This window comes from Alosa sapidissima, chromosome 5 (genome assembly GCF_018492685.1).
Source record: "Alosa sapidissima isolate fAloSap1 chromosome 5, fAloSap1.pri, whole genome shotgun sequence".
Lineage (NCBI taxonomy): Eukaryota > Metazoa > Chordata > Actinopteri > Clupeiformes > Clupeidae > Alosa > Alosa sapidissima.
In genome coordinates, this window is record NC_055961.1 from 23,528,477 (window position 1) to 23,555,242 (window position 26,766).

The window sequence follows — 26,766 nt, forward strand, 5'->3', positions numbered from 1 at the left end:
TGTACATGTTTGTTAAGAATTTACTATACAATAATTTTTGTTTGTAGTTAAACACTGCAATACTCTACACATTGTCTGCTAAACATTAACATACACAACATACAACATAACATTCAACATGATTAGTGAGCATCAGGTAGTTACAGATGTACTTGAAGAAGGTGATTTGTTACAACGGCGGGACCAAATGTGGCATGAGCAGATTACGAAAATGATAAATAAATCACGGTTGTCCTGGCGACCCACGTCTTTCTCCACGCCTTTCACAGTGGGTGATGCCGATGGCATGAACTTAGGCCTTCAGCCTGTCTGCAGTAAACCGCCCATCCACCTTGAGTTTCCCAGTTTGGCACGCCAGGAAAATCCAGCTCAGTGGATGCCACAGAGTTCGTAGAGCAATGTGAAAACTTTTTGTCTCTGAGACCATTGAGTGACATTGAACTTATTTGCGCACTTAACAGGCTCAGCACATAGTTGGTGGGTCGCTACTCGTTCAAACATTACAAACTGGGCTGAATTCAAGGAAGCATTCCTGGTAGCCTTTCTGTCTTCTGATTATCAATCAGAAATTGAAGAGCAGTTACGGACCATGGTGCAACCCCATCACAGTGCCAGATTTCTCATATGATTATCGGGCCTTGTATCTTAAGTTGCGCTCTGATATGCCGGAAGAGGAAATTGTGCGGCGTATTTTGAATGCTTGTAACCCACGGCTAGCCAGTGGATTACGAGGCATTGTTCGGACAGTGGAACAACTTGTAAAGCTTGGGTCTTTAATAGAGAGGGAGTGGAGTAACACAAAAGAATATTGGACACGTGTGCAGCAGGCCAGCCCGCCGGACAAAAAAATCCAAAAAACTGCAAAAAAGGGGCCTGAAAAGAGCAGGGATGCAGATCTAGCTGTGGTTCAAGGCATGCCAGATCTGCTGGTGGTTCTTGTGGAGGTTAGAGGCATTGTAGGAGATGCTGTTGTAGACACAGGATGCACCTTCACACTTATGAGAAGAAGCCTGTGGGAAAAGATAAAAAAGAAAGCTGAGCCATTAAGCACAGGCTTAGGTCAGAGGTTTGTTATGGCAAATGGACAGGAGAGTACTGCTATTGGGAGAACAACATTGCTCTTTCGGCTGCATGACTTGCAACTTTCTGCCGCTGTATTTGTCCTGGATGATAAGCACCTGTATATGCCACTGTTGCTGGGTTTGGACTTCTTATGTGCCAGTCAGATGGTTTTGAAGTCGCATATGGGAAAGTTCAGTTTGCCCGGTGGCAAAGAACATAAGTTCACACGGAAGTCCCGGGACGCTCTTCAATGGGGCCAAGATGGGCCAGGAGTCCACTTTTATCTTGCTGTCACGGAGGCCACAGACATTAACTCAAACATCACCCCACTGCTGGAAATGCAGCCAGAAGTAGTGAGACCATTGCTGCAGAGATGGTCTTCAGTCTGGACAGAGACCAAAGGTGTCACTAATGTCCTCAAGCATCAGAAAAGCATCAAAAAAGACGGCTCTTATAGATTCTGTGTCGACTTTCGCAAGTTAAATGCCAAAACCCACCATGATGCGTATCCGATGCCTCTTAATTGTGCATGAAATCCTAGAGTCCATGCAGGGTGCAAGTGTCTTTAGTTCATTGGACTTGCAAAGCGGATACTGGCAGGTAGAGATGGATGAAGACAGCAAGCGGAAGACCGCGGTGATAACACACATGGGCCTGTATCATTTCAAAGTCATGCCATTTGGTTTGCGTAACGCCGGCGCCACCTTCCAGCGACTCATGGAACATGTCTTAGGAGAGCTAAGAGGAACAATTTGCTTTGTTTATATCGATGACATAGTCATCTTTTCAAGGTCCCTAGAACAGCACCTTAGTGACCTGGAGGCAGTGTTCCAAAAGCTCCACCAAGCTCATCTCACTCTCAATATCAAGAAGTGCCACCTGTTGCAGACCCAGTTAAAATTTCTGGGACATGTTGTGTCAGGCAAGGGAGTTGAGGTAGATTCCTCTAAAGTGGAAGCTATTAGCAATTATCCAGCACCAACCGACTTGAAGTCATTGCAAAGATTCCTGGGGCTTGTGGGCTGGTATCATAAATTCATCCCGAATCTGGCTGATGTGTCTGCTCCGATGAACCAGCTGAAAAAGAAAGCGGTTGCTTGGAACTGGACCGCAGACTGCCAAGCAGCATTTGAGCAGCTTAAGCTGGCTTTGCAGGCTCCGCCTGTCCTGGCGCATCCCCACATCCATCATCCATTTCAGGTGCACACTGACGCGAGTGATGTGGGGTTGGGTGCCATTCTCACCCAGAATGTTGATGGTGAAGAAAGGGCAATTGCATATGCATCTAGGGCGCTAAAGGATGCAGAAGTGAGGTACTCCACAGCAGAAAAAGAATGTCTGGCTGTAGTGTGGGCAGTGGAGAAGTGGAGGCATTATTTAGAGGGAAGCACTTTTGATGTCTTCACTGATCACAGTGCTCTTTCCTGGGTTTTTAACTGCCCAAAAACCTCATCCAGGCTGGACACGGTGGACCTTGAGATTGCAGCCTTTTTCATTCCACGTCCATTACAAGAAAGGGTATTGCAACGTTGTCCCCGACGCCCTGTCCCGCTCACCTGCAGGGGACATGTAAATTGCTGTAGCCAAGACACACTGGGCTGAACTGCCAACAACTCTACAGGAGATTGAAGAAGCACAGCAGACAGATCCTGTCTGTGAAGAGCTGAGGCAAGAAGAACCAAGAACCAGCCCAGGCCGAGTCCACTATCAAGACCAGCAGGGAGTTCTGTATCGTGGAGTGCCATCCCAATACACTGGATTTAACTACCAGCTGGTGGTCCCAAGCAAGATGGTGCCAGAGTTCCTTGCTTACTTTCATAACAGTCCTCTCGGAGGCCATCTTGGAAGGATGAAGACCCTCCTCAGGATCTTGGAGGTGGCCTGGTGGCCATCTATACGAAAAGATGTGTGGGATCATGTCCGCTCGTGTCAGAAATGCCAGCAGTATAAAGCAACAAACGAAAGACCTGCTGGCCAATTACAACAGACGAACGTCCAGATTCCTGGTGAGATGATTGGAGTATATTTCATGGGTCCATTCCCACTCAGTAAGGCCCGGAACACAATGCTCATGGTTGTCGTGGATTATTACACCAAGTGGGTGGAGTTGTTCCCAATGAAAGATGCGAAGACTCCACGGGTCTGTAAAATCCTGAAGGATGAAGTCTTCACTAGGTGGGGAGTGCCTGCCTACATGGTATCGGATCGTGGACCTCAGTTCACCAGTCAAGTCATGTCCTCTCTGTGTGAGTCATGGGGGGTTATGCAAAAGTTGTCAACAGCGTACCACCCTCAGACGAACATGACTGAAAGGGTGAATAGAACCATGAAAACCATGATAGCATCTTTTGTGGAGCAGCACCATAAAAAATTGGGACAGGTGGCTCTCAGAATTCCGCCTGGCCATTAACAGCGCCACACTTGAGACAACTGGGGTGACACCAGCCTTGTTGGCGCTAGGGCGTAGCATTAAGGGGCCATTTGAGCGTCTCATCTCCAAAACACCAACACCTACCTCACCTGCATACACAACACTTCACAGACAGCAAAACATTCATCAAGAGGTTCAGCGACATGCAGGTTTACCCAAAACCAGACAAGCCAGATACTACAATGCATGCCATAGGGATGTACACTTTATGGTCGGTGATCTGGTCTGGCTTAGGGCGCACCCACTGTCGAAAGCAGCTGTCAAATTTTCCGCCAAACTTGCAAACTTGCACTTGCACTTGTCGGGACCTGCTAAGGTAGAAAAAAGATTAGGTCCAGTAAACTACCATGTGCGCTGGGTGTCTGATAATTCAAAAGTAGACACAGTCAATGTGGTGGACATGAAACCCTTCTTTGGTCCAGATATGCCGCCGGCTGGGGGGGGAGGGGGGTGGAATGTAATGGTCACCCATTAAAATTATGTGTTTTATTTTGAGCATGTACTCATTGTATGGTTTTGAATGTTACTGTTTGTATAATAGTAATTATGTGAGTCCATTAGATAGGATACCAGAAATGAAGTAAACACATGGGTATAGGACTGATTTTCACACTGATAATGAGGAACTCCCATCAATTGGCCTGTCAATCAATGGGAGGCGTTCGTGGGACAGGTTCAAAGTTTTCTTATGTTCTGCTATCACGTTAGGTAGGGGCAGCGCGAACAGGCCTATGTGTTTGACATGTTGGACTACGTGAGTGTGGAGTATCGTCGCACGGTCTCGGATTACCCTTTTTTGTTCTAAAGGACATTGTTGGGTACTTTGCCTATTTTTTCTATATGGGGATTACTAATCTGGACGGACGTTTGCCAACAAGGACAGGCTGGTGAGACGCGGGGTTTTTAAAACCGGACCGCCGTGTCCTTCCTTATTTTTTTGCGTTCGCGGAGAGGCTGCCACTTCCTAAAAGGACATTGTTTTGTTTGCTCGGACATTTAGTTATTCCACGGTCTTGACCTATTGGACAATATACTGGACAAATTGTTTTGTGGGTTGTTTTGTGGGGATTTTGGGGTTGCTGGCGCGATGCGCGCACCTTGTTTTGTTTATGGGTGAATGAATGGAGCGGGCCTACTGTAGATTCCTGCCGGTACAATAATTCTATAAAGCACGGAGGTTTAACGTTTGTGTCCTTGTGTAATTCAACTGTGTTTGGTAAAACTTCCTGGGGTTATTGCTAGGACGATCCATGTTTGTATTTTTTTTGGTTATTTAACACAGGGGTTCCCAAACTTTTCCACGACAAGGCCCCTCAAATACCACTAGGTTCTGGCCAAGGACCCCCTTATTAAACCCATCGACAATACTACGGCAAATGTAAAAATACATTAAGCTAATCCTAATAATTATTTTAGCCACAAGCACTTCGCGATAGAGCATACAGTGTGTAAAAATTGTATTTGGGGCTTTCTGCTATATGAGAGCTATCGCTCTACTATTATTCAGTCATTATCATGGAAAATATAATGTCCAGATATGCGACACAATATTATAATGACATTGTATAACAACCCTCATAGTAATAGGTATATTTTAAATTTTCAAATGTATTTATTTGTTCCTTTTATTTTTCCTTCCAACTTGCTGAGGCCCCCCAGGGGGCCCCAGCCCCCACTTTGAAGACCACTGATTTAACGCATGTCCACTACTTTGATTGCCTGCATAGTGTAATGGAATAGTCGCCCCGCACCTTTTTGATGCGTATTGTAGCCCTCGCTTTCGAAAGCATTAGAGAGCGTTTGTTACAAGGTTGTACCGCAAAGCATCGCTGCTTCGATGAAATTGGCGCTGTTTTCTCTATGTGACACAATGCTGTGGCGTGGCAGTTTATGCCCTTTCTTTGTGTGCACCGCTGCACCATGATGGAGAGTGTTATTATCATTAACCGACGTCATCATCAAGACGCCGAGGCATGAATGATGACAAACTGCATGAGAGAGAGAGAGAGAGAGGAATGAGGGTTCAGGCTACCCCTGAGGCCACCATTAGCAGATGATTTGAAGTGTTCCCGTTTTCATGCTTGTTACCATGCCACCACCCTGAGAACAGCCGATTCTGTGATGGAGCTGGCCCAGAATCGCTTCATATCTGTGCCAGAGCAGCACTAGAAATGTTCCATTCCATCCTCTCTTCAGTCTCAGAGATGTTCGCATCGCGCCTACCCTGGAGACCCAGCCTGTTTGAGATGTTGATGTTGGGGGTAAGATGGGTGATGCAGAGGCAAAGAAGAATTCTAGAATGCTGGGTTCTAGAGTGATGGGTGATGGGTGATGGGTGTGCGGTTTGACAAATGGAAGGGGGTAGCTATGGGACATGCCTGAACACTCAACATACCATATGTGCACCAGCCATAACACACACACACACACACACACACACACACTGAGATAGTCCCATCCACTCTTTCACCTCTGCTCTCGTACGTAGGTCCTTGTGTGAGGACTGTGAGTACAGCTCCTGCCTTCAGCACACTCTTCAAGACACCGTCACCTGGCTCTCACTTAAGGAGGAGGAGCTGGCCAAGCCTCTGCAACTGGGGGGCAATGGAGCATCGCTGCGACAGCAGAGAGAAGGCGACCAGGTGAGCTAAACCACCTGTTACTGAAAGGAGCCAAATACATGGAATACATAAACCACTGTTTACTGATATGATGCTAAATGTGACACAGTGTCAGTATACTCTGAACTTGCCCACCCAGCACTCAAAGTGTAATGATGCTGTCAGATATCGGTTCAAAGTTTGTTGTGAGCCAGTTGAACACGTCTTGTCAGTGTTGGACTCAGGCTTAGACGACACATCCACAAAGTGATACAGACTGCCTGATGCATACTGCTGCCTCCAGTGTGACGACCACAATGTGTGACTGGCACTGTACGCTACATATGTTTGAACACGAACAGAACATATATATATATATATATATATATATATATATATATATATATATATATATATCATTTAAGAATAAATATAATGTAAAAGTAAACAACTGTGATTTGTCATTGGCATGTAACTAAGCATGTTACCACCATGTAAATTCCACAGCCTAGGTAAGGCATGCTATCATGTACCTCACTGCCACTTGTTAATCATATTTTTTCAGTAAAAAAATAAATATTCATCAATTGTAAATGCCACTGTGCTTGGAAATATGATGTTCTATGAACACAGACCATGTGAAGATCCTGTAGCCTTGTGTACTTTTATGAGATTGTAAAACTACCCTTCTTTGTATCGGTAGTATGAAATTCATTTAATATCCAGTCACCCCCATTGCCCCCCTCCCTCTGCTGAAGCCGCAACCCACACATCCTTCATGTGACCCAAAAAAACAGAGCTGAGCTGATCGCAGGAGTTAACCCCTGTGGGAACGTTGCGAGTCGCAAGTCAGGACCAATCGTGGCTAATTTGATCAGGACAATACAGCATGTGAATATTTTCCCTCCCTCCATTGCTTTTGGCCACATTTGCCAGTTCACTGGGGTTTCTAATTTGATTAGGATACAAGACAAAAGATGTAATTGCTTGAGTTTCAATTACATGGCTTTCAGACTCCCCCTATCAAACAACTATGAACTCTGAAATCTATCGCAGTCTCAAAAATAGAGGTTTCTTAGCTTATTTGGAGACAAGGGAAATAGATACTGTGATACCTTTTTGTAAGTATGTATATATATACTCTTTTAATCCCGTGGTCTCTGCATTTATCCCAATCCGTGAATTAGTGAAACACACTCAGCACACAGTGAACACACAGTGAGGTGAAGCACACACTAATCCCGGTGCAGTGAGCTGCCTGCAACAACAGCGGCGCTCGGGGAGCAGTGAGGGGTTAGGTGCCTTGCTCAAGGGCACTTCAGCTGTGCCTACTGGTCGGTTACAAGTCAGAAGCGCTAACCAGTAGGCCACGGCTGTATACATAAATATGTGCTTCTATAGCTACTGAAAATAAATCGCATATGTTACTGCAATTGTTCTTCCTCAGCGTTTAAGCTAATTTCTATGTTGTATTCTGATCTGTCATCCAATGTATTCAAGTTTTTTGGAAATGAGGATGCTATAGTTAATTCAACCGGCTCCATTTTGTTTTATGTTTTGCTGTGCTTCGCTTGGCTTTGGCTTTAGTTGAAACTAATGTACTTTAGTTGCTTGGATTCTGTGTGTAACTCCCTGGTCCTACTTTTCCAAAGCTCTTTGTTGAAGAAGTGAAGTCCAGAGGTCCGTTCATCTACTCTGTATTGGAGTCGGCCCAGGAGTTCTTGTCACAGTGTTCCATGCCGGACTCAGAGGAGGCATTCAACAACCATGGTAGAGAACTAAGACACAATACCTCCAGACTCCCTCTAACCACAAGGGATTCACTCATTTAGGATCAAAAAGGAGAGTACATTCTACATTGTCATCTGCAATTAAAGGAATCTTTTCTTTTCACTTTGTTAATTAGCTGAACCTCTTTGATTGGGTCCAAAACCCTGTTCTTTTTTTTGTTCTGTTCTGTCCTTATCATAATTGGCAGATGTATTATAATGTCTGATGAAAGCACGTGTAAAAGCAGTCAACCATTGGTAATGGTGGTGGTAGTATGCTGCTCATTATCACAATGACATGTTCATATGATGAAAAGTAATCACTGACCACACTCCCCCAGACTAGTACCAACCTTTATCTTCTGCTGAAAGCCCCAATCGCAAATGTGCATGCAGCACAACCAACAAACATATACAGTATGTCACACTGATTTGCATCCTTGGGCTATTTCTCCACTCTGGTTCCAGAGTATTTCTCCAGCCCTGGTTCTCTGTCTTCAACAATAAATTTACCATCCCTCCAATAAATATCTTTTTTGTAGATTTTGCGTGATTCTGTGTCTTGACAATGAACTGAATGCTCCTGCAGCTCAGCTCATAGACCAAAGTGTAAACAATGCTAAGGACAGAGAATTGATACCCAGGGAGCAGACATATACTGTAGATTGATACCCAGTGCTTTTATGGAAAAAGCAACACTTACCCCAAAATTGTTCAAATTGCTGAATAAAAATCCTAAGGATATTTATCCTGCAGAGGATTTGCTGCTTGCATCTCGTGACAGTGCATCTTCAGCTGTGCTTTATATGCGCCTTTCGCCAGCTGTGCTTTATATGCGCCAGAACACACCTTCTGCCACACCGCTGGGCGCGAGGCTCAATAATAGTGAAGCGCATGGCGCAAAATCCACCACTGACTGGATGTAAAATAAGAATAAGCTTTGCATTGGGCTTTGCATCGCGTTTCTGATCGTCAAAATAGAGCCCAGTGTCTTTAAAGTTTGCACCTCTGACCATCCGTGTCTGATCGCCAAGATAGAGCCCTAAGTCTGTGTATGTGAATGTGAACTGATATTCTGTAGAGGGGGACCCTGAGCAGACGGAGGTCCAGCGCGTGTGGCAGCAGTCCGGCGTGGTGGGGGCGCTCTGGGAGCAGGTGATGGAGCGGTGCTCAGCGCGGGAGAGACGTCTGGATGCAGCGCTGACCCAAGTGGAGGACCTGCAGGTCTCCATGAGCTCCCTGGCTGTGGAGCTGGAGGAGGCACTGGGGGTGCAGGAGGCCTGGGAACCCCTGGGGGAACTTCTGGTGGATGCCCTTCAGGACCATATCGATGCCATAAGGGTTAGTTGACTTGTTGTCTTTTATTCATTGCAAACATTGTAGTTTTTTTTATATATAGTTCAGTTCGAGAGGGAATTCTAGTCTTTATACGTCTAGAAAATCCTTGTATTTTAGGAATCTTATGAATTTCACCCGGAATTAGACAGCAGATGTTTTTTACTGTAGGTGTGAAAATGTATTCCATGTTTGAAAAGTGTAGTACAATGAACCAGCCTTAATGCAGCCTTAGAAAAACACAGAACCTCAAAGACAGTTCTATCCAGTGGGAGCCTAACCAGAGTTTATTCTTGAAAGTGGTCATGACACACTCCCCAGAGGGGCCTATGAAGTGTCTCCTTAGAGGGGGGGCCTATGACCGTCACTTTCTGGAGGCGTCCATGGTGTCCTTCCTGTTTTCTGCATAGCTGTTTGAAGAGGAGCTGGTGCCCGTGGGTGAGGGAGTGAGGCGGGCCAACGAGCAGGCCCAGCTGCTCAGCGTGTCGGGGGTGAAGCTGTCCCCTGAAAACACCCAGGTCCTGCAGTGCCTCAACGACCAGTGGAGATTACTACAGGTGACATCACCCCCCACCCCACTCCCAACAAGGTTGCCGCAAGCAGCTGTATTTCAAAACTCTTCCTGCCCTACATGCAGTACTCTTAAAGGAGAAACATGTTAACTGTTAAGTGAAATTCAATCTTCAATGCATGCATGTACTGTATACACTTCTCAAAAGCCCAGATCGTCCATTCTCCATTCATCTCTACAGTATATGATCTAAAGCAACGCATTGGTAGCTTACTCACAAAAACCTGTGCTACTTGCACCAGCACTTTACCCTCTGAACACTCTCTGAGTAAGTTTCCATCCATAGTTTGTTCAGCCAATGAGGTTATACAACTAAATCATAGCTAATTCCAGATACAGCTGAATGCACAACACATCCATTACATACACTAAATGGCAGACACTTCTCTTTGAATACCTCACCACATGACGGATATACTGCAATGGCCCCAGGGAAACATGTTTACTTCCCGTGATGGGTCCACCCTAGCTAACACAGTTATCTACTTTTGCGAGAGTGGCCTCAAACGTGTGTGTGTGTGTGTGTGTGTGTGTGTGTGCGCGTGTGTGTGCGCGTGTGTGTGTGTGTTTGAATCAAATATTTTATGAGCCTTTTAAGGCATGTTAAAGTAAGCGAGAGTTTAATCACTGTGTATTTGAGGTTAAGATGACATACAGTGACATTCAAAAATTTGGTCAGCCAAAGGAAATGCCATAGCCAATGCAATATACAGTTAGGCTTATAAGTTTATGAACCCATGCTAAAGTTAGGAATATTAGATCATCTTTTGGAAATTGATCTTAATGTCTTAAGTAAAAAAACGAGGAAATATCCAACCTTTAAGGACACATCATCACATACCCTTCACCATACCTAGAAATTGGCATGGTTTTATTTCAGTTAGCCTAATAGCTGGTTTGATTTGCATTGAGAGATAATCTTATGACAAGTACCCCATGCCAATCGTGAGATATGGTGAAGGGTTGATGTGGGGCTATTTTAATTACAAAGGCCTAGGGAACTTTATCAGGATGCATAGTATCCTGGATACATGAAATAACTGGCCTGCCTCTATGGGAATTTAACATAGGGGTGTGAATACTTATGATCCCTATATTTTAAGGAAAAACATTTATTTATTTACGATACATTATTCACAGAGAAAATTGGTGTCCTTAAAGGTTGGATATTTTCAAATTTTTTAACCTAAGGCATTAATTTCCAAAAGATGATTTTATATTCCTCTTTGTAGTCAACTTTAGCATGGGTTCAAAAACGTATGAGTCTAACTGTATGTTAATTACTATGCCATGGGGTAGGCTACTGTTAGTCAATTTAAAAGGTAAGCACCAAAATTCACAGAGAAGTCAAAAGTGCAATCAGCCTATCCTTTACTTTTTTTGTGTTCACATCTGACAAATTTCACAATGCATTTGGTAGCCTATAAACTACGAGGTGAAAGTTTATAGCTGGATATTATGAATCAATACCATAGTGTCGCCACAGACAAGTTCACATTTTCAGCACCACGGTCAGCTCCAAATAACCCAGACGAACCTGCTAGCAAATTTGAATTTGCTTTGCTAACACGTTCGACTTGGGTTACCCCGTTAAGTCCCTAAGCAAAGGTTCTAGAGAGTTCTGCGCTCTTGTATGTCTCAACGTCATAATAATTTCCACTGCTCGCTTGTATTTAGCATTCTAAATCTCTCAGAAGACTGTCAACGCGGCATCTTCCGTTTTACTTAAGTGCAAAATATATCGCATTGTCATGAACTGATGCATCAATGATGATTATGAAAACGCAACGTCTATTTGACACAGATCCAGGTATATCGTAACGGTGATGAACATTTCAACTTTCAGACAGTCACGGATAGGTAAGTCTGAACCAAGACGTTAGGTTGTAGCCAGTTCGTATTCTTTGAAATAAATAAATAAACAAAACTGCACTAGTTGGAAGCTTGCCGTTCTGCTATTAATTGTGTTGTGATTTTAATGCGATACGTATTCTTTTCCGTTTTAGAAAATACATTCATTTAAACAATGAATGGAATGGGGAATAACGGGAAGAGTAGTGCTGATTCTAAGCCCGCACCTCAGGAAAAAGAAGTGCCAGAAAAGAAATCCTCTCAGAAAACTGTGACCAAAGCAACCAACCGGATTTCCTTAGCGCCTATTACAAAATCAGCAACAGAATCTCTCACCAGAACAAGGCTCCCTAACGCTGAAACCTCTGCTAACTCTCAAGTACATGTGTCTAAACTGGCTAGCAATAGAGTGTTAGCTTGTGAATTTGAGAAAGCTGACAAAAGGCAGGCATCCACTGTGAAGAGAACTTTCTCCAGGCCATTGGTAAAAGAAAGCAGTTTGCAGGCTCTGAGAGGACCCTTGAAGACACTTCAATCTGTTAATCTAAGCCACAGGCCATTGAGGATGTGTTCTGATGCTTCTGCGTCTTCAACTACAATCAGACCGTTTGGAACCAAAGGGCAGCAGGTTAAGACTGCAGTGATGACCCAACCAAAGGCTGGCAGGAGAGATCTATTACTTGAAAGTATTCGGATGAGACGACCGCCCTGGAGGATGGGAACGGTGGTAAGGGATGTCCTGCTGCCCCGTCTTAAGCCGTGCTCGTTTGAGGGGTACCAGCAGCAGCCAGCCAGCCCATGTATGTGCAGGCTGAGGGGTGACAGGGGCCAAAGGGCTGGGCTCACGGCACCACTAGAGGAGAACCCAAAATCGTTCAAGCACCACAACTGGCTCATGCCCATCTCCTCCGAGCCCACCTCTGCCAACCCCAGCCGCTGGGAGGAGTCCACCCGCCCAAGCACGCCCACCCTTAACCTCCTGAACCGTGCTTTGTCAAGGAAGGGGGTGAGGCAGAGGCACAACTCCTTCACGCTGCAGGGTCGCACTCAGGTCCCACGGCGCCCTGACCCCAACGGCTTGGACCTCTCCCAGATATCTGTCCCACTTCACCTGCCAAACTACCCGTATGCCAAAATCCACCTGACCCTGCCCACCGTGTGCTGTCCCACCTCCCTATGCAGGAGAGACCATAGCATTCGGCAGGCGTCACCCTCCGAGTCAGACCCAGAATACTCATCTGATTATGAGGACGAGTCGGCGTACGAGTCAGACAGTGACACGTCTTGATTACCAATTGCCTGCTTATTTTTATTAACATCTTTTTTTATAGGGAGAGCAGGATGAGATAGATCTAGGCCTGTATTAATATTTTGACTTGACTTTGATGGAAAATCTTGTATGGTAATATATTTTCAAATAAATACATTTTAGTTAAAATGTGTGCTCTTTGTATTTTTGTATGACTTTGCATGAGTATTAATCAATTTTGTTGATCTACACTGGCAATTTGTAGGCTACTTGATCAATTTAAAAACATTTAGGCTCACATTTACAGTAAATGAACACTGCCAAATAGTTCTGACATGCTTTAAAACTAAATATGTCTAACATAAATCAACTGCAAAGAAACAAGTGAAAAAAACCTTGTTCCAACTTTTGATACATTCCACTTTGTGTGACATTTCAGTGCAGCTTTACATTAATGACTGAAATGTCAAATGTAGTAATGCTCTGCATTATGTACCTTAAACATTGATGTCATTCTGCAGGACTCCATAGATGTCAGACTGAGGGACTTGCAGGATGCTCACAGAAGCTTTGGTCCAAAATCCCAGCACTTTCTCTCGGGTGAGAGACTGCCTAAATCCATGTTTTCCACTGTGTGTTCTGAATAATACAAATAAAAAGGCATAGACACTGATTTTCCATGAACTAATGCCTTTAATGATGCATAAATAGATTTTGTTGATTCTCCCATCTCCTTTCTCTGACATTTTATGAAACTGTGTACTCAAAAGTCCAGGTCAATTACTTTTTTTTATTTTAAGTGCATGGTGTATTAACATTAGCACAACCCCCTTAAGAAAGATCTATATACACTTACTAAACAGGGACATCAGTGAGTATTGATTTTCTAAACTTGGTTATGTTATGTGGTACACAATGTATGTCTGGGAATTTACCATGTAAACATATGTTTACATGTAAACATATGTTTACCATAACAAACGTTATCTGCTGTTTAATTTAACCCATCCTTTTCATTGATAAATCATTCTCCAGGATCAGTGCAAAGACCATGGGAACGAGCCATATCACCCAACAGAGTCCCATACTACATCAAGTCAGTATGAGCACATGCATGTGAGACACATACACACAGAGAGAGAGACACACACAGACACACACCACACAGAGAAAGAGAGAGAGACATGATAAAATGAACTGCTGTTGTATAGTGGCATGCTTCCCAGAAATAGCATTTTGATTTAACTGCTTTTGCCCTCTGTGTGAAAGCCTTCCTGTGTTTACCACATACAGCACTCAGACCTGCCTGAGGACACTGTTATACTATGAAGAAAAAAAGCCAAGTGCATGGCTCTTAGTCTCAGTCTGAATTGAATTAAGCTCTCATTTTTTTAATCATATCTCTTATTCCTATACTGTGTCTGTCTGCCTGTCTGTCTGTATGTTTCCCTGTCCCTCTGTCTGTCCATCTATATTTGTTTAATCTCTCACAGCCATGAAGCCCAGACCACCAGCTGGGACCACCCAAAGATGACAGAGCTCTATCAGGCTATGGGTAAGAAAGCTGCCACATGTCTGACACTCTTGTTTTGAAATAGGGTCTGGCAGGGGTTGCTGTAAAACACTTGATTTTTGCTATAGTCTACAGTCCTGGGAAGCATATAATTTTATACATTGAACTTATTGCATGATAAGCAAAGATGAAAATGTGCACATGGTACTTGGTCTTTCCTCATGATGGACATGACAAAGACTATCCATATGTTGGCGTTTGAGCATCATATTGAATATAAAGCAGTTTCATTCAATATTCAAATTCCAGCTTTTACCCATACATTGTGACAATAAGCTCTTACCATAAATAAATGACTTCGTAAGAGCTAAGAGTACAGCACACTGCATTGTAGTTAACTGTAACAAGCAGTTACAGTCACTCTGCCCAAGAGCGGTCTTGGATGTGACAGATTTCCAAATTGTATGTTCATGGCCATCATCTTCTGTGTTTGCTGCCTTCAGCCATTTTATTAGAGGCATATAACACTGCATTAACCTCTCTCTCTCTCTTTTTCTTCCTTTCCCTCTCATCTTTTTTCTCTCTTCCTATTTTTTCCTGTAGCTAATCTGAACCACATCCGTTTCTCTGCCTACAGAACTGCAATGAAGCTGAGGCGAGTGCAGAAGGCTTTAAAACGTGAGGATTACCTTGCTCTCCTCACACACACACACACACACACACACACACACACACAAACCAACACAGTCACAGAAGATATTGAACTCTGTCAACCAAAATTTTCCCTCAAATAGTGGAGATAGACTTCATCTCTAACTCAACCAGTCTTCCTATTAACCCTCACAACCTGTCTTTGTCTTTGTGTCCCTCCCTGGTTCTCTACATGTGTCAGTGGACCAGATGAAGCTCAGCTTTGTTGCCGCTGTGTGTCCTAAGTCGGAGCCCCAGGATCTGATCATTGACGTGACGGGTAGTGCAGAGGTCACTGGCTCAGAGCTCATGGACGTGTTGGAGGTCATCCACACTCTGGGCGCCCTGTACGATCAGCAGGAAGAGGAGAGCCAGCAGCAGCTGAACATCCCGCTCTGTGTGGACATGTGTCTGAACTGGCTGCTCAACGTCTATGACAGGTAGACAAGGGCGGCTCACCGCGGCTCTGCTCTCCGTGCCTCTGCTGTCTGTGTTTTTGCTCTCTCTGTCTTTTTAAAGTGATGCTGTGGCTTGTCTTCTGATCTTCCTGCCCTTCCCCTGGCTTGCTGCCTCTCATGTGCTGACGAACACATTACACAGACCTACACACTCACATGCATGTACACACACACACACACATGCATGCACGCACGCACGCACGCACGCACGCACGCACGCACGCATGTACATAGCACAAGCTAACAGGCGTATACACTTGCATGCTCAGACACACACTGTATCCCTATGTGTTTCTAGTTTCTCACTCTGAGTAAGCCATCACATTGAATAATATTTGTCCTGCACTGATGAATATGGCAGGGATCATATCAAACCTCAGGCCTCAACTACATCTAGATCAATCACTGGCCACTAGAGGCTAGTGTGTGTGTGTGTGTGTGTGTGTGTGTGTGTGTGTGTGTGTGTGTGTGTGTGTGTGCGCGTGTTTGTGTGTTTGTGTTTGTTTGTGTTTCTGTGTCTTTCGGAGACAGTAAAGGAACAGAGGAGATAAAGAGGTTGACAGACAGAGTGTAACAGAGAGAGAAAGGCAATGTGTTTCACAAAGCATCTGTGTGGCTGTCTGTGTGTGTACATGTCCTGGCTGTGTGTGTATAAGATTCTGTTAATGTGAGTCTTTATTCATCTTAATGACAATGTGATGCATGACTGCATGCTCATTTCATTTTGTGAGCATATGTGTTTGTTACATATGATTTGTTCCACCTAAATCACCTAGCGCAAAGCCTCAGGCCTAACACCTGGATGGGTTGTCATTCACGCTCAAATATGTTGCATATGTTGTTGTAATATGGTGTGTGTGCTTGTGTCAGGCAAAAGTATGCACATTTTTCATGTTTACTGAAAGTAGATCTTGTTTTATTCACTTCCCTCTCCCTCTAGTGGCCGACTAGGGAAGCTGCGCGTTTTGTCTTTCAAGACTGGCCTGGTGTGCTTGTGTAATGCTGATATCAAAGAAAAATGTAAATGTAAGTGGATGACTGTTTGATAGAGAATAAAGTAAATAGTAAAAAGAAAGAGAGGGGGAAAATGCCCAAACCCTTTTTATTTGATTTAATTTTTTATTCATAGTTTGTTATTGTTTAAAGCCGGGAGAAATCTGTCACTGCCATTGAGCAAAAAGAGGCCATAACATCTGATTCTATTCAAAAACATTCAGCTTACAGCCACTTTATTTTACTTTAACCCAAAGAACTTTAAGTCAGTATACCTGTATGACGTGGTCATCTTTAACCCCAGCGTGGCCCCACTGTGCTCCAGACCTGTTCCAGCAGGTGTGTGGTGGGGACGGGCGCAGTGATGGTGCTCACCTGGCGGCACTCCTGACCGAGCTTATGCTGATCCCGCGGCAGCTGGGAGAAGTGGCAGCGTTTGGTGGGAGCAACGTGGAACCTAGTGTGGCCAGCTGCTTCCGTATGGTGAGAGAGAACAACTGTGTGTGTGTGTGGGGGGGGGGGGGGGGGGTTGTTATGTGCAGGACACACGCGCACACACACACACACACACACAAACACGAGAGAGAGAACAACTTTTTTCTAAGTGGTTCTGGAACAGATCCATGTGTGAAATCATATGAGGTATGCCCTCTTCCAGACATTATGTTCCACACTGCCACCTAGTGTGTGGAACTGCAACGATTTAGAAGGAATGCCGGAGTCACAGCACTCTGGCAGCCTGTCAGATCTTAAGTGTCCTGCTGTGACTGGGTCAAGCCAAGGTTTCAGGCATAAATCTGCCTATGACGTTAATAGCAAAACTAGAGGTCAAAAGAAATGTTCTTGTAAATAAAGGACTTCTTGGGATCTCTTGAGTAAAGCAGTTGAGATTGCTTTCTTTCTATCATATGATGAAAGCTTTGAAGAGGAAGAGTACTCCCCTTTGACAGTTGCAGTCCATTAAAGTGGCATAATTATAGCAGAATGATTCACTAATAAATGGCTTAGTGTCACTATTGAGGTGTCCATCACATGACAGGCCAGCTTTGGTCTTGCCTTAGTCAGCTGTCAGACCAGAAAAATATCCTGATTACGTTGGTAGGAAGAGAGAGAGAGAGAGTGTGTGTGTGTGTGTGTGTTTTTGTGTGTGTGTGTCTGTGTGTGTGTGTGGGGGGGGGGGGGGTAAGCATTAAAGCAAATGATAGAGCATGTGCCAATTGACTGATTGTATGAAATATTTGCATGGCAAAGATGTCTTTGAAAAGATGAAAGTTTGCAAGTTGATGCACCATGTTGGTGGTGTTTGTGTGTCTTAGCTGTACGGTCCCTTATTATGATAATCTTCACTCTCTGCATATGCATATGCATACTCAGACTTGTGTTATAAGTTCTAAGAAACACTGGACCTCCTGTGAAATGGATCACACTGAAGAATTACACCAAAATATCACATGCCCTGAAATTGGATGATAAATGATGGGTCTCTCTGCAGGTCCCAGGCAAGCCGTCGGTGGGGCTGTCGGACTTCCTGGAGTGGATGGGGCTGGAGCCACAGTCTGTGGTCTGGTTGCCTCTGCTGCAGCGCGTGGCCCAGGCTGAGATCACGCAGCACCAGGCCCGATGCTACGTCTGCAAGCAGAGCCCCATACAGGGATTCAGGTGTGTGTGTGTGTGTGTGTGTGTGTGTGTGTGTGTGTGTGTGTGTGTGTGTCACTGTGAGTCAGAGCCAAACACCAGGAACTAGACGGCTCCATCATTAAGATGCACAGTGTTTGTCTCTAACTTTGTAGCTATTTAGACTAAGCTGCTCAGAGTCATCAGAGATTGTCACTTGGACTAAGTAAGAGATATGTGATAAAACAAAAATCTAGTGTAATATACAGTATATACAAGTGAAAACCCCCTATATGGTCTGTTATGAGATGAACATTTATGAATAATGTTATTAGATGGACTGCAGTGTTTGGAATGCTGTGTGTGTGTGTGTGTGTGTGTGTGTCCATAGGTACCGCAGCCTAAAGCAGTTTAATGTGGACATCTGCCAGTCCTGCTTCCTGTCTGGCCGGGCACTCAAGGGCAAGACTCCGCATTATCCAATCATTGAGTACTACACTCCTGTAAGATTCTGCATAAGCCAATCATAGGGCAGTACACAACTGTGAAATCACATTACATGAAACGTGAAAGTACATCTACAATACAATACAATGCAATAGTATTTTTAGCATCATCTATATCTAGTCAGAGAGCATAATATGTACATGAGCCAAACAGAAAGCGTCTAAACACCAGTGTGTGTTGCCATCCTGTGTGGTCACTCAGAGCACATCGGGAGAGAAGATGCGGGACTTTGCAGAGACTCTGAAGAACAAGTTTCGGTCGAAGCAGTACTTCAGCAGACACCCACAGCGAGGATACCTCCCCGTGCAGTCCTCTTTGGGGTCAGAGAGGGAAAGCACGTAAGACACACAAATGCACACACATACATACATACACACACACACACACACACACATTACGCCTTTATTTGAGTCCACAATTTAAAATAAATACACAGATATTTGGTATGAGTTTACTCTGTAGGTACACACATACATAGACAGAGAGAAAGTCACCCCATACAAGCAATAACTGGGTGTGCTGGTGCTGTCCATGGTGCTGAAGCGGGGGTACAGTTACTGTATATCAGAGAGGGTTAAAGCGGAGCTAGTAATCAAGGATCTTTGGTTATATCTCCCAGGTGTAGATGCTTTCACTCAGATTTATGTTCTTCAGTAAGCTTTGTATATGGGAATGTATATTAGATGTATCTCCACACCTTTAAACCCACTCTGTCTGTGTCTACTTCTTTCTGTTTCTCTCCAGACCCATGTCTTCCCCAAAGCTCCCTCATGCAGACACACACTCCAGAATTGAGCACTTTGCCAGCAGGTTGGTTTGAAGCCTCTTCTCCCCGTCCCACAGTTCAATGTTACTGTCTATCTCATGTAACACTCACAGCCTGGGTCCTGTCATAAAGCATGCCTCAGCTGGCACACAAGCTGTGAAAATGATCTGAAGGCACACGCAGAGTCGGACTGGACGCAATAGAAGGCGACAGGAGGTTAGAGCAAGCGGTGCCCCACTGAGCGCTCTGCGTGGACCTCACCCCCACCGCCACCGCTGTCTGACCAGCGGGCACAGCGGGCACGCCAGCTCAGATCAGTGTCCGGCAGAGCGGCACCAGCCTGGGGACTGGCACAGACACAGAGAGAGTCACTGCCACTCACCCATGGCTAAAGTAGGGGTGGGCATCTGAGGAGTCGGTTAGACATTGAGAGTGCTTTTATTTTCTGTCTGTGAGAGCCATATAGACTGAGGAATGGCTGCTGTTCACTGGTGTTGGTGAGCCTCTTATGATGTATGTACTGTACATAGCTGTGGGCATCTAGAAAAGTGCTACACAAGTGGAGCTGTGACTTCATTAATATTAATGCAGCCTTTTGCCTTTTTTTTTACTGTGCTAAGGGGCGTCATGTAAAAATATGTCACCCATTAGTTTAGCCAATAGCTCCCTCATAGCTTAATTAACTTAAATATGCTTTAACTTAATGAGGTACATTTATTAATTTCATAATGATAATTAACATTTCATTCTGACCCATTGTGACCGCTTTCTGGTATAAGACTGAAAATACTTACACTCATAAGGGATAACATACTAAAGACATATATGGGTTTGAGTTAGCATCAAACATTCTGAGATGATATTCTCCTGAATATTATGCTCATAACTAAGTGAGTTGTCTATTACTCCTCCTTGGACATCACAGGACTATATTTGTACTGTACTGTACTCCCTCTTTCACTAATGTTAGGACTAGCAATGTCTTTGCCACCATGATTAACGTATACAGTTAGGAACAAAAGTATTCATACCCCTGGCAAATATTGATTTATTGTTGATTTTCTCTTGACCAATATGTTTGTGAAAGATGAAAACGCTTGTCTTACAACCTTTTGTAGCCCTTTTGGCAGTGTAATTTTCAGTCAGAACAAACATATTGGTCAAGAGAAAAATTACATTAACATTAAATCAATATTTGCTGGGGGTATGAATAATTTTGTTCCTAACTGTGTGTATATATATATATATATATATATATATATGAATATTGGGTTTTTCTATGCCTTTAATTAGATAGGACAGTGGGGAGAGTGACAGGAAGCAAGTAGGACAGATGGGGTGGGATCACGTAATGCCCTGGGTCGGACTCGAACCTGAATATGGTACGGACACTCTAATCAGTTGCTCCACAGCCCCCCCACCAATAATGTAATCTTGTTCTTCCCATTGAAGTTGAGCCATATCTTCTCTTGCTCTCTTCATGTACTGTATATTTGAACAGTTATTAAACATGTTTGACATGACAGTGAGGAGCATGGTGTTTCCACTGAGTGTTTTCTCCCATTCGCTCTCCTTCAGGCTGGCTCAGATGGAAAACCAAAACTGCTCTTTCTTCAACCACAGCCTGTGAGTACAGAGTACAAATGTCACTTTACCCATTCCTATCAAAGCAAGTAGCTACCCCACCAACAACACTGTAATCAGCATTGTCTGATTTTTTACTTAACGTCAACAACCCATGAATTTTAGTCTTAGGCAATTGCATGTAGTGTGTATATGTTAAGTAGACAATGAATTAAACGTCACATTAAACACCTGTTAATTACCTGCATTATTTGCCATGGTTAGCATGTCAGAAACATCCACATTGGTAAAAATTGACTGTTGTAGTGTTAATTACTGGCTTAAATGAATGCTAAATGAGGGGAATGATATTGTGAAGTGTATGTGTGATATGGAATAGCCTGCTCTTTTATACACATTGTTGAGAGTGTGAGAGATCAGAGGAGTCTGTTGTATGCAGCTGTGTTTTATTACGTCCGATCAAGCACATCAGTCAGATCAAAACATGTCACTGCAGGCCCTTCAGTAATTCTGGCATGCCTTAAAATATGCCTCATGTTTTAATTCTATTTATGTAAGCAATTTCCCCGTAGCCCTGAAACTAAACAACAACAAGAAACAGAATGCCATACAATTATAATCCAGGGAATGATTTTCCCTCTCCAAAATGTCTGCTACATTAGATGCCTCCTCTGGTAAACAAAGGATACAGTGATAAAATACTGATTATATCCTGAGTCTGATTGGGGGGGTTTTCCTCTGCTATGTAATTTTCATTCTCTGCTGTGTTTCTAGAGCTGCTTTTACATCAGATTATAAACTCTATTAATTCTATGTGTTATTGTATTCCATCACCCCTGGACTGATTCTGAGTGTCCGTATGCCCCTCAGTGATGAGGACCAGTACCCACTGGGCTCCGGGTCAGAGATGGAGCATCCCCACCTCCTCGGCTACACCGGCAGGGAGACCCACGAGGAGCTCCAACAAACCCTCGCCATCCTGGAGGACCAAAACAGGTGATGAGACACTCCAGGATTCTTTTCTGTGCTAGAACCAATTTGTAATTTCATTATGTCAAAGTCTTGACCCACAAAGCAAGGAAAATAAATGGGTCAGGTAATAAAATGTGTAGTATTACAGCTGCTACTGCTCTGTTGCCACATGCAGTGGCACTTATCTACCAGCTGCTGTTCCCTTAGAATCCTGCAGAGGGAGTACCGGCGCCTCAGATGGCAGCATGCCGAGGCTGCCCAGGCAGCTCATCACGTTGGCGGAGGGGAGAGCTCGTCGGGGTCAGGAGGATCCCCTGGAGGGTCGTCTGGGGGTCAGGATGAGATGCTGCTGGCCGAGGCGAGGGTCCTGAGGCAGCACAGGGGCCGACTGGAGACACGCATGCAGATCCTGGAGGAGCACAACCAGCAGCTGGAGTCTCAGCTGCACAGACTCAGGACACTACTGCTCAAGGTAGGCCACTGGGGGGCGCTCTCAGTTAGGAAGGGAATGCAGACAAGTAAAACTTTTAGATAAAAACAACAGCTCGGACAAACATCTATAGACATGGAAGACAAACTAATCATTTCACCAGAGTTTTAAGAAAAAACCTGATTTTTTAAATATATATATGGAGAAGTAATGCCTGCTGCTGAAGGGGGATCTCTGAATAACAAGATGAACCAAACTGAATCAAAACTAAAGTTAGGCTTATTCTCAAAAAGAACGTTATTGATTAAAAGTTAAAGAAACTTTTTTTCTATTGAGAAGTTATATCTGAGAATTATATACTGTAGAATGATTTTTCTGTGTGTGAATTGCATAATGAACTGCTTTCTCGTTAGTAAATGAGCAGGGTCCTGAGGTGGGGCTAACAGAGACTCTGATGTATGACTGATGCTCACCATGAGTGGATCCAAATTACTTTATTGTATTGTACTACTGGCTCTGACTCTGAGAGTCTCTCTCCCCCAAAGCCCAGGGACGACTCAGAGGACAGTGTGTCATCAGGCAGCCAGTCAGCGCTTCAGTCCCCCTCACTCAGGAGAGAGCGTCTGGGCACACAGCCAAGCAAAGGCACCTCTGCTGGAGGGACGCTGGCAGGTACAGTAGAGTAGAGGGAAGCAGACATGCATGCACAATATTATGATGATGAGTGTGTGTGTGTGTGTGTGTGAGAGAGAGAGAGACAGAGAATGTTTGTGAACAAGAGAAAGATACAAATTGTGTGTGTGTGTGTGTGTGTGTCATTTTCTCATGCAACTTTAATACTGTCATCTACGAATGCCTATCCTTCAACCATACACTCTATTTGTACAGTATATTTTGGGGGGAAAGTAGTATGCCTCTGTTATGCTATTAAACCTGATAAATGGTCTGGTGAATTGGCCATGTTTTGCCCTTTGGAATGATTGTCCACAGACTATGAACAACAGCAGACAGACACGACTTACAACTTGGAGCAGGTGATCGAACAGCTGCGCACTGTCTTCCCATCTGAGAGTGGTGAGTGGTACCCAGGGAACGAATGAATGAGTGAGATCAAGAGAGAGAGGTGTGGGGAGAGTGTTTACAGTAATAAGGGGATTGTATTGTCTGCATTCATGATCTAAAGAATGTTAGTGTCAACAAGAACTCTGGCTGAGAAATAATGGGCCCTACTGTACCAAGACAGTACGAGCAGCATAATTGTATTTGGTAAATCAGATAGACAGCAGACAGCTGGGACACTTACATCCACCTTCACACTGGTCTCAAAGAAAACTTTGAGATCAGTGTCACCTTCATCCATTTTTAATACTGAAGACTCACCTGGGTCTAAAAGGTATACTATGCAGGTTTAGGTATTTTTGGCGAGTTTAGAGCTCCCTGGCGCACTCTTGGAAGTTGCATGGCTGGTTTTCTCGGTAGGGACTCGCTACGTCTATGCTGTATAGCTATGTTAGGTGAACGATTTGCCTATTACAAGTTCGTTTACCATCAAATTGGCTTCATAAAGGTGAAAATCTTGCATAGTGTGCCTATTATATGATACACTGGAGCCGATACACTCTAACACAGGTGATGGCATGGTTCCATGAATTTATTATGTAATACAGCGGTTCCCAAACCCCCACCATCCGGCACATAAACACATAAAAACGTACGAACGCATTCTATAACCCGCCCCCGACAATATTTGTCCGTTTCCCGGTTTTAGGTGTGTGCATTTGGTCAGTTAAAAAGTTATGAAAAGTAGCCTGCATAGTAGCCTAACTACATCCACATACAATATCTTATAATAGGCCTACAACAATGCCTGACAAAGATGTATTCGTTTGGACAACATAGGCTATACAGCCTAGAAAGGCTAAACTTAGGCTACCTTTAGTTTGTTAAATGTAAAGCCTAGTTTACTGTTATACTGTTATCAAAAACCTGTTATATCCGCAAAACTTTCCCACCACGGACCATCCAACGCATTAAAAAGTAACGCATTCTATTAGCTATTCCAGGCGTCATGTTTAATAAGCTGCCCTTTTTTTGATGAACACATACAGAGTTTATAAATGATATCCTTTAATTTCATGTTTCCATATCATTATGACCTGATTCGAAATGATGTATTTATTCATGAATTAATTACAAAAGATTTAAAATTTTCATTTTACACCTGTCCGCCATTGCCCTTTTCATCTCGCGTACCCCCTAGTGGCAGCTCACGTACCACCGGTGGTACACGTACCACAGTTTGGGAATCCCTGATGTAATACATCTACTAAAGCTAGATGTTCTAATTCTAAATTTCTTCATTGGGACCCCGATCAGGCTCCCCAACACCCCTATGAAGAGGCTGGAGGACTTTGTGAAGCCAAGAGCAATACCACACACCAGAGGAGAGACGGGGCTGGGAATCTACAGGGGAACTCGGAGGAAATGTCAACACACACATACTGATGTCCATAATTTGATGTGCAGATCAACAGCCAAAAAGGAAATGATATACATCAATAATTAATCATTTCGGAAAATGAGTGATTAAGTGCTAATGTGATTCAACTATTTGACAAGACGATCACACTATGCCAACTCTGTAAGCTACAAAGACTAACACACACACACACACACACACACACACACACACACACACACACACACACACACACATTCCCGTACACACACACACATGTTTTTGTATTTGTTTTTTAATGGAGTTGAGGTCTGTGTATTGGTATTGAATGAATGAACACTGAACCCATGGAGCAAAAGCCCATTGTGTAAAGCATGTGGGACTCGAGTCATTTATGAATACATCTTTTGGTAACATAAACAAAGCACAACAGCATTCTATCATTGTCAGTGTATTCTTTGTGAAATGTTTTCTTCATTTCATTTTCCTACTCAGAAATCAGTGTTAATGTAGTGTAACTTTCAAGCATCTTTAAAGGATCTTCTGAGTGTTTAATCATTTTAAAATCTAAGACATGATTTGTGGCCAATCTGTTCTGTTGGGACTACATGGACACAGGGGTTCTAAGGTTTGGACAAGGTTAGTATTAGGCTACCTGTTTTAAACAGACATCTCATCACAGACTCTGATTTGGTCACCAGCTTTTCCCCAACTTATCTGTTTATCTCTATTCAGTATCAAGCTGGCCGCAGACACTCCCTCACTGACTGATGTCATGTTAATCTTAAAGTAATCACACCTACTGCTATTTTGATGACTAGTTTTGCTGCTGTACTATTGAGGACAGGCCTATTATGAGTTCTGTCCGTCTTAGGTGGTATGCTGTAATACAGTATATCGGTTATCGTATCGGTATTTGCCACAACAAACCAATAAATATCAGTTATTATTATCGGCCCCAAACTTCCATATCGGTGCATCTCTATTAAAAAGTCTAGAAAAGTTTACACAGTGCAGTCACAGTGTAATAGGCCTATGATTATAACAATATTTAAGTGGAACTGATAACATAAAAACCTTGTAGCTTTATAGAAGTTCAAATGTATTGACTTTGATAATAATTCTGGGAAATGATAGTCCTGAAATGGCCTTAAAAACTCTTAAATTGAACTCCTTGAAACCTGCAGAAGCCCTGCAGATAAGACACATTTGTACCCAGTGGACCAAAAAAGTAAGTAAGTAAGGTGATAGGCTCCTAGTTTGATTCTGAGAGAGTCTGTTCTGTGTGTGTTGTGCTTGGAAACGTTGCGTTGATCACTCTGCCAATCACAGAATCTCTTTCTCTCTCACTCAGGCACACATACACACATGCACACTCAAACCCACACCAAGACAGCTTCATCCAGTAAAGTATGCAATATATTTATTTGATGTAGAATACCAATGAAATGCTCAGTTGAAGGGCAGCTGAACAGTTTAAGAATAGTAGCTGACTAGCTGAACCATTTCTTGGCTGTCCACAGTAATTTAGGATGGAGTCCTATATAGATTTGGAAGGGCCTTCTTCCAGGATCCTCTGTGGATAAAACCATCAGGATATAGGTTGTATCAATTCATTGCTGATCAGAATCAGAGTTGTTTTACTTTAGTCCGTACTCAAGTTCTAGAAATCTAGACGCACCCTAGCGGCAGCAAATTTAATTTGCTGCCTGGGCTAGTCTAGCAACTCTCAATTGGCTTGCGAGCTGGAAAAATTAAACTTTGATAGGGCCAATCACATCGTGTATAAAGTCGTTAGGTGGGCTTAACATAATGATTGATGGCAGAGTTGAAACGGTTCGTCCTGAATTCCCCGCTACTTGAAAACAAAGAAGATGGATGTTACTGTTGGCAAACAGCGTGACACGAGTTAA

At 43.6% G+C, this 26,766-nt stretch overlaps 2 protein-coding genes across 2 annotated transcripts in view; both read left to right on the forward strand.

Moving 5' to 3' along the window:
* Positions 1-25,239, forward strand: part of LOC121709588 (dystrophin-related protein 2-like) — a 42,652-nt gene extending 17,413 nt beyond the window's left edge. The window contains exons 4-24 of the mRNA XM_042093084.1: positions 5,982-6,135; positions 7,746-7,863; positions 8,944-9,203; positions 9,608-9,754; positions 13,390-13,468; positions 13,904-13,964; positions 14,362-14,423; positions 14,985-15,059; positions 15,274-15,511; positions 16,470-16,555; positions 16,848-17,005; positions 18,015-18,181; positions 18,528-18,639; positions 18,845-18,981; positions 19,388-19,453; positions 20,988-21,035; positions 21,864-21,989; positions 22,173-22,437; positions 22,941-23,067; positions 23,386-23,469; positions 24,772-25,239. Coding sequence (XP_041949018.1) covers positions 5,982-6,135; positions 7,746-7,863; positions 8,944-9,203; positions 9,608-9,754; positions 13,390-13,468; positions 13,904-13,964; positions 14,362-14,423; positions 14,985-15,059; positions 15,274-15,511; positions 16,470-16,555; positions 16,848-17,005; positions 18,015-18,181; positions 18,528-18,639; positions 18,845-18,981; positions 19,388-19,453; positions 20,988-21,035; positions 21,864-21,989; positions 22,173-22,437; positions 22,941-23,067; positions 23,386-23,469; positions 24,772-24,791 — 2,590 coding nt within the window. The 3' untranslated portion in view covers positions 24,792-25,239. The remainder of the gene's footprint in view (positions 1-5,981; positions 6,136-7,745; positions 7,864-8,943; positions 9,204-9,607; positions 9,755-13,389; positions 13,469-13,903; positions 13,965-14,361; positions 14,424-14,984; positions 15,060-15,273; positions 15,512-16,469; positions 16,556-16,847; positions 17,006-18,014; positions 18,182-18,527; positions 18,640-18,844; positions 18,982-19,387; positions 19,454-20,987; positions 21,036-21,863; positions 21,990-22,172; positions 22,438-22,940; positions 23,068-23,385; positions 23,470-24,771) is intronic.
* Positions 11,467-13,018, forward strand: LOC121709587. The gene is made up of 2 exons (XM_042093083.1): positions 11,467-11,628; positions 11,775-13,018. Exon 2 carries the CDS (start codon positions 11,795-11,797, stop codon positions 12,905-12,907), a length of 1,113 nt encoding a protein of 370 aa, XP_041949017.1. The 5' UTR covers positions 11,467-11,628; positions 11,775-11,794; the 3' UTR covers positions 12,908-13,018.
* Positions 25,240-26,766: the final 1,527 nt, after the last annotated feature.

What these genes read in the sequence shown, in the direction of transcription:
- LOC121709587 (XM_042093083.1), top strand. Translation starts at nt 11,795, where the DNA reads ATGAATGGAATGGGGAATAACGGGAAGAGTAGTGCTGATTCTAAGCCC.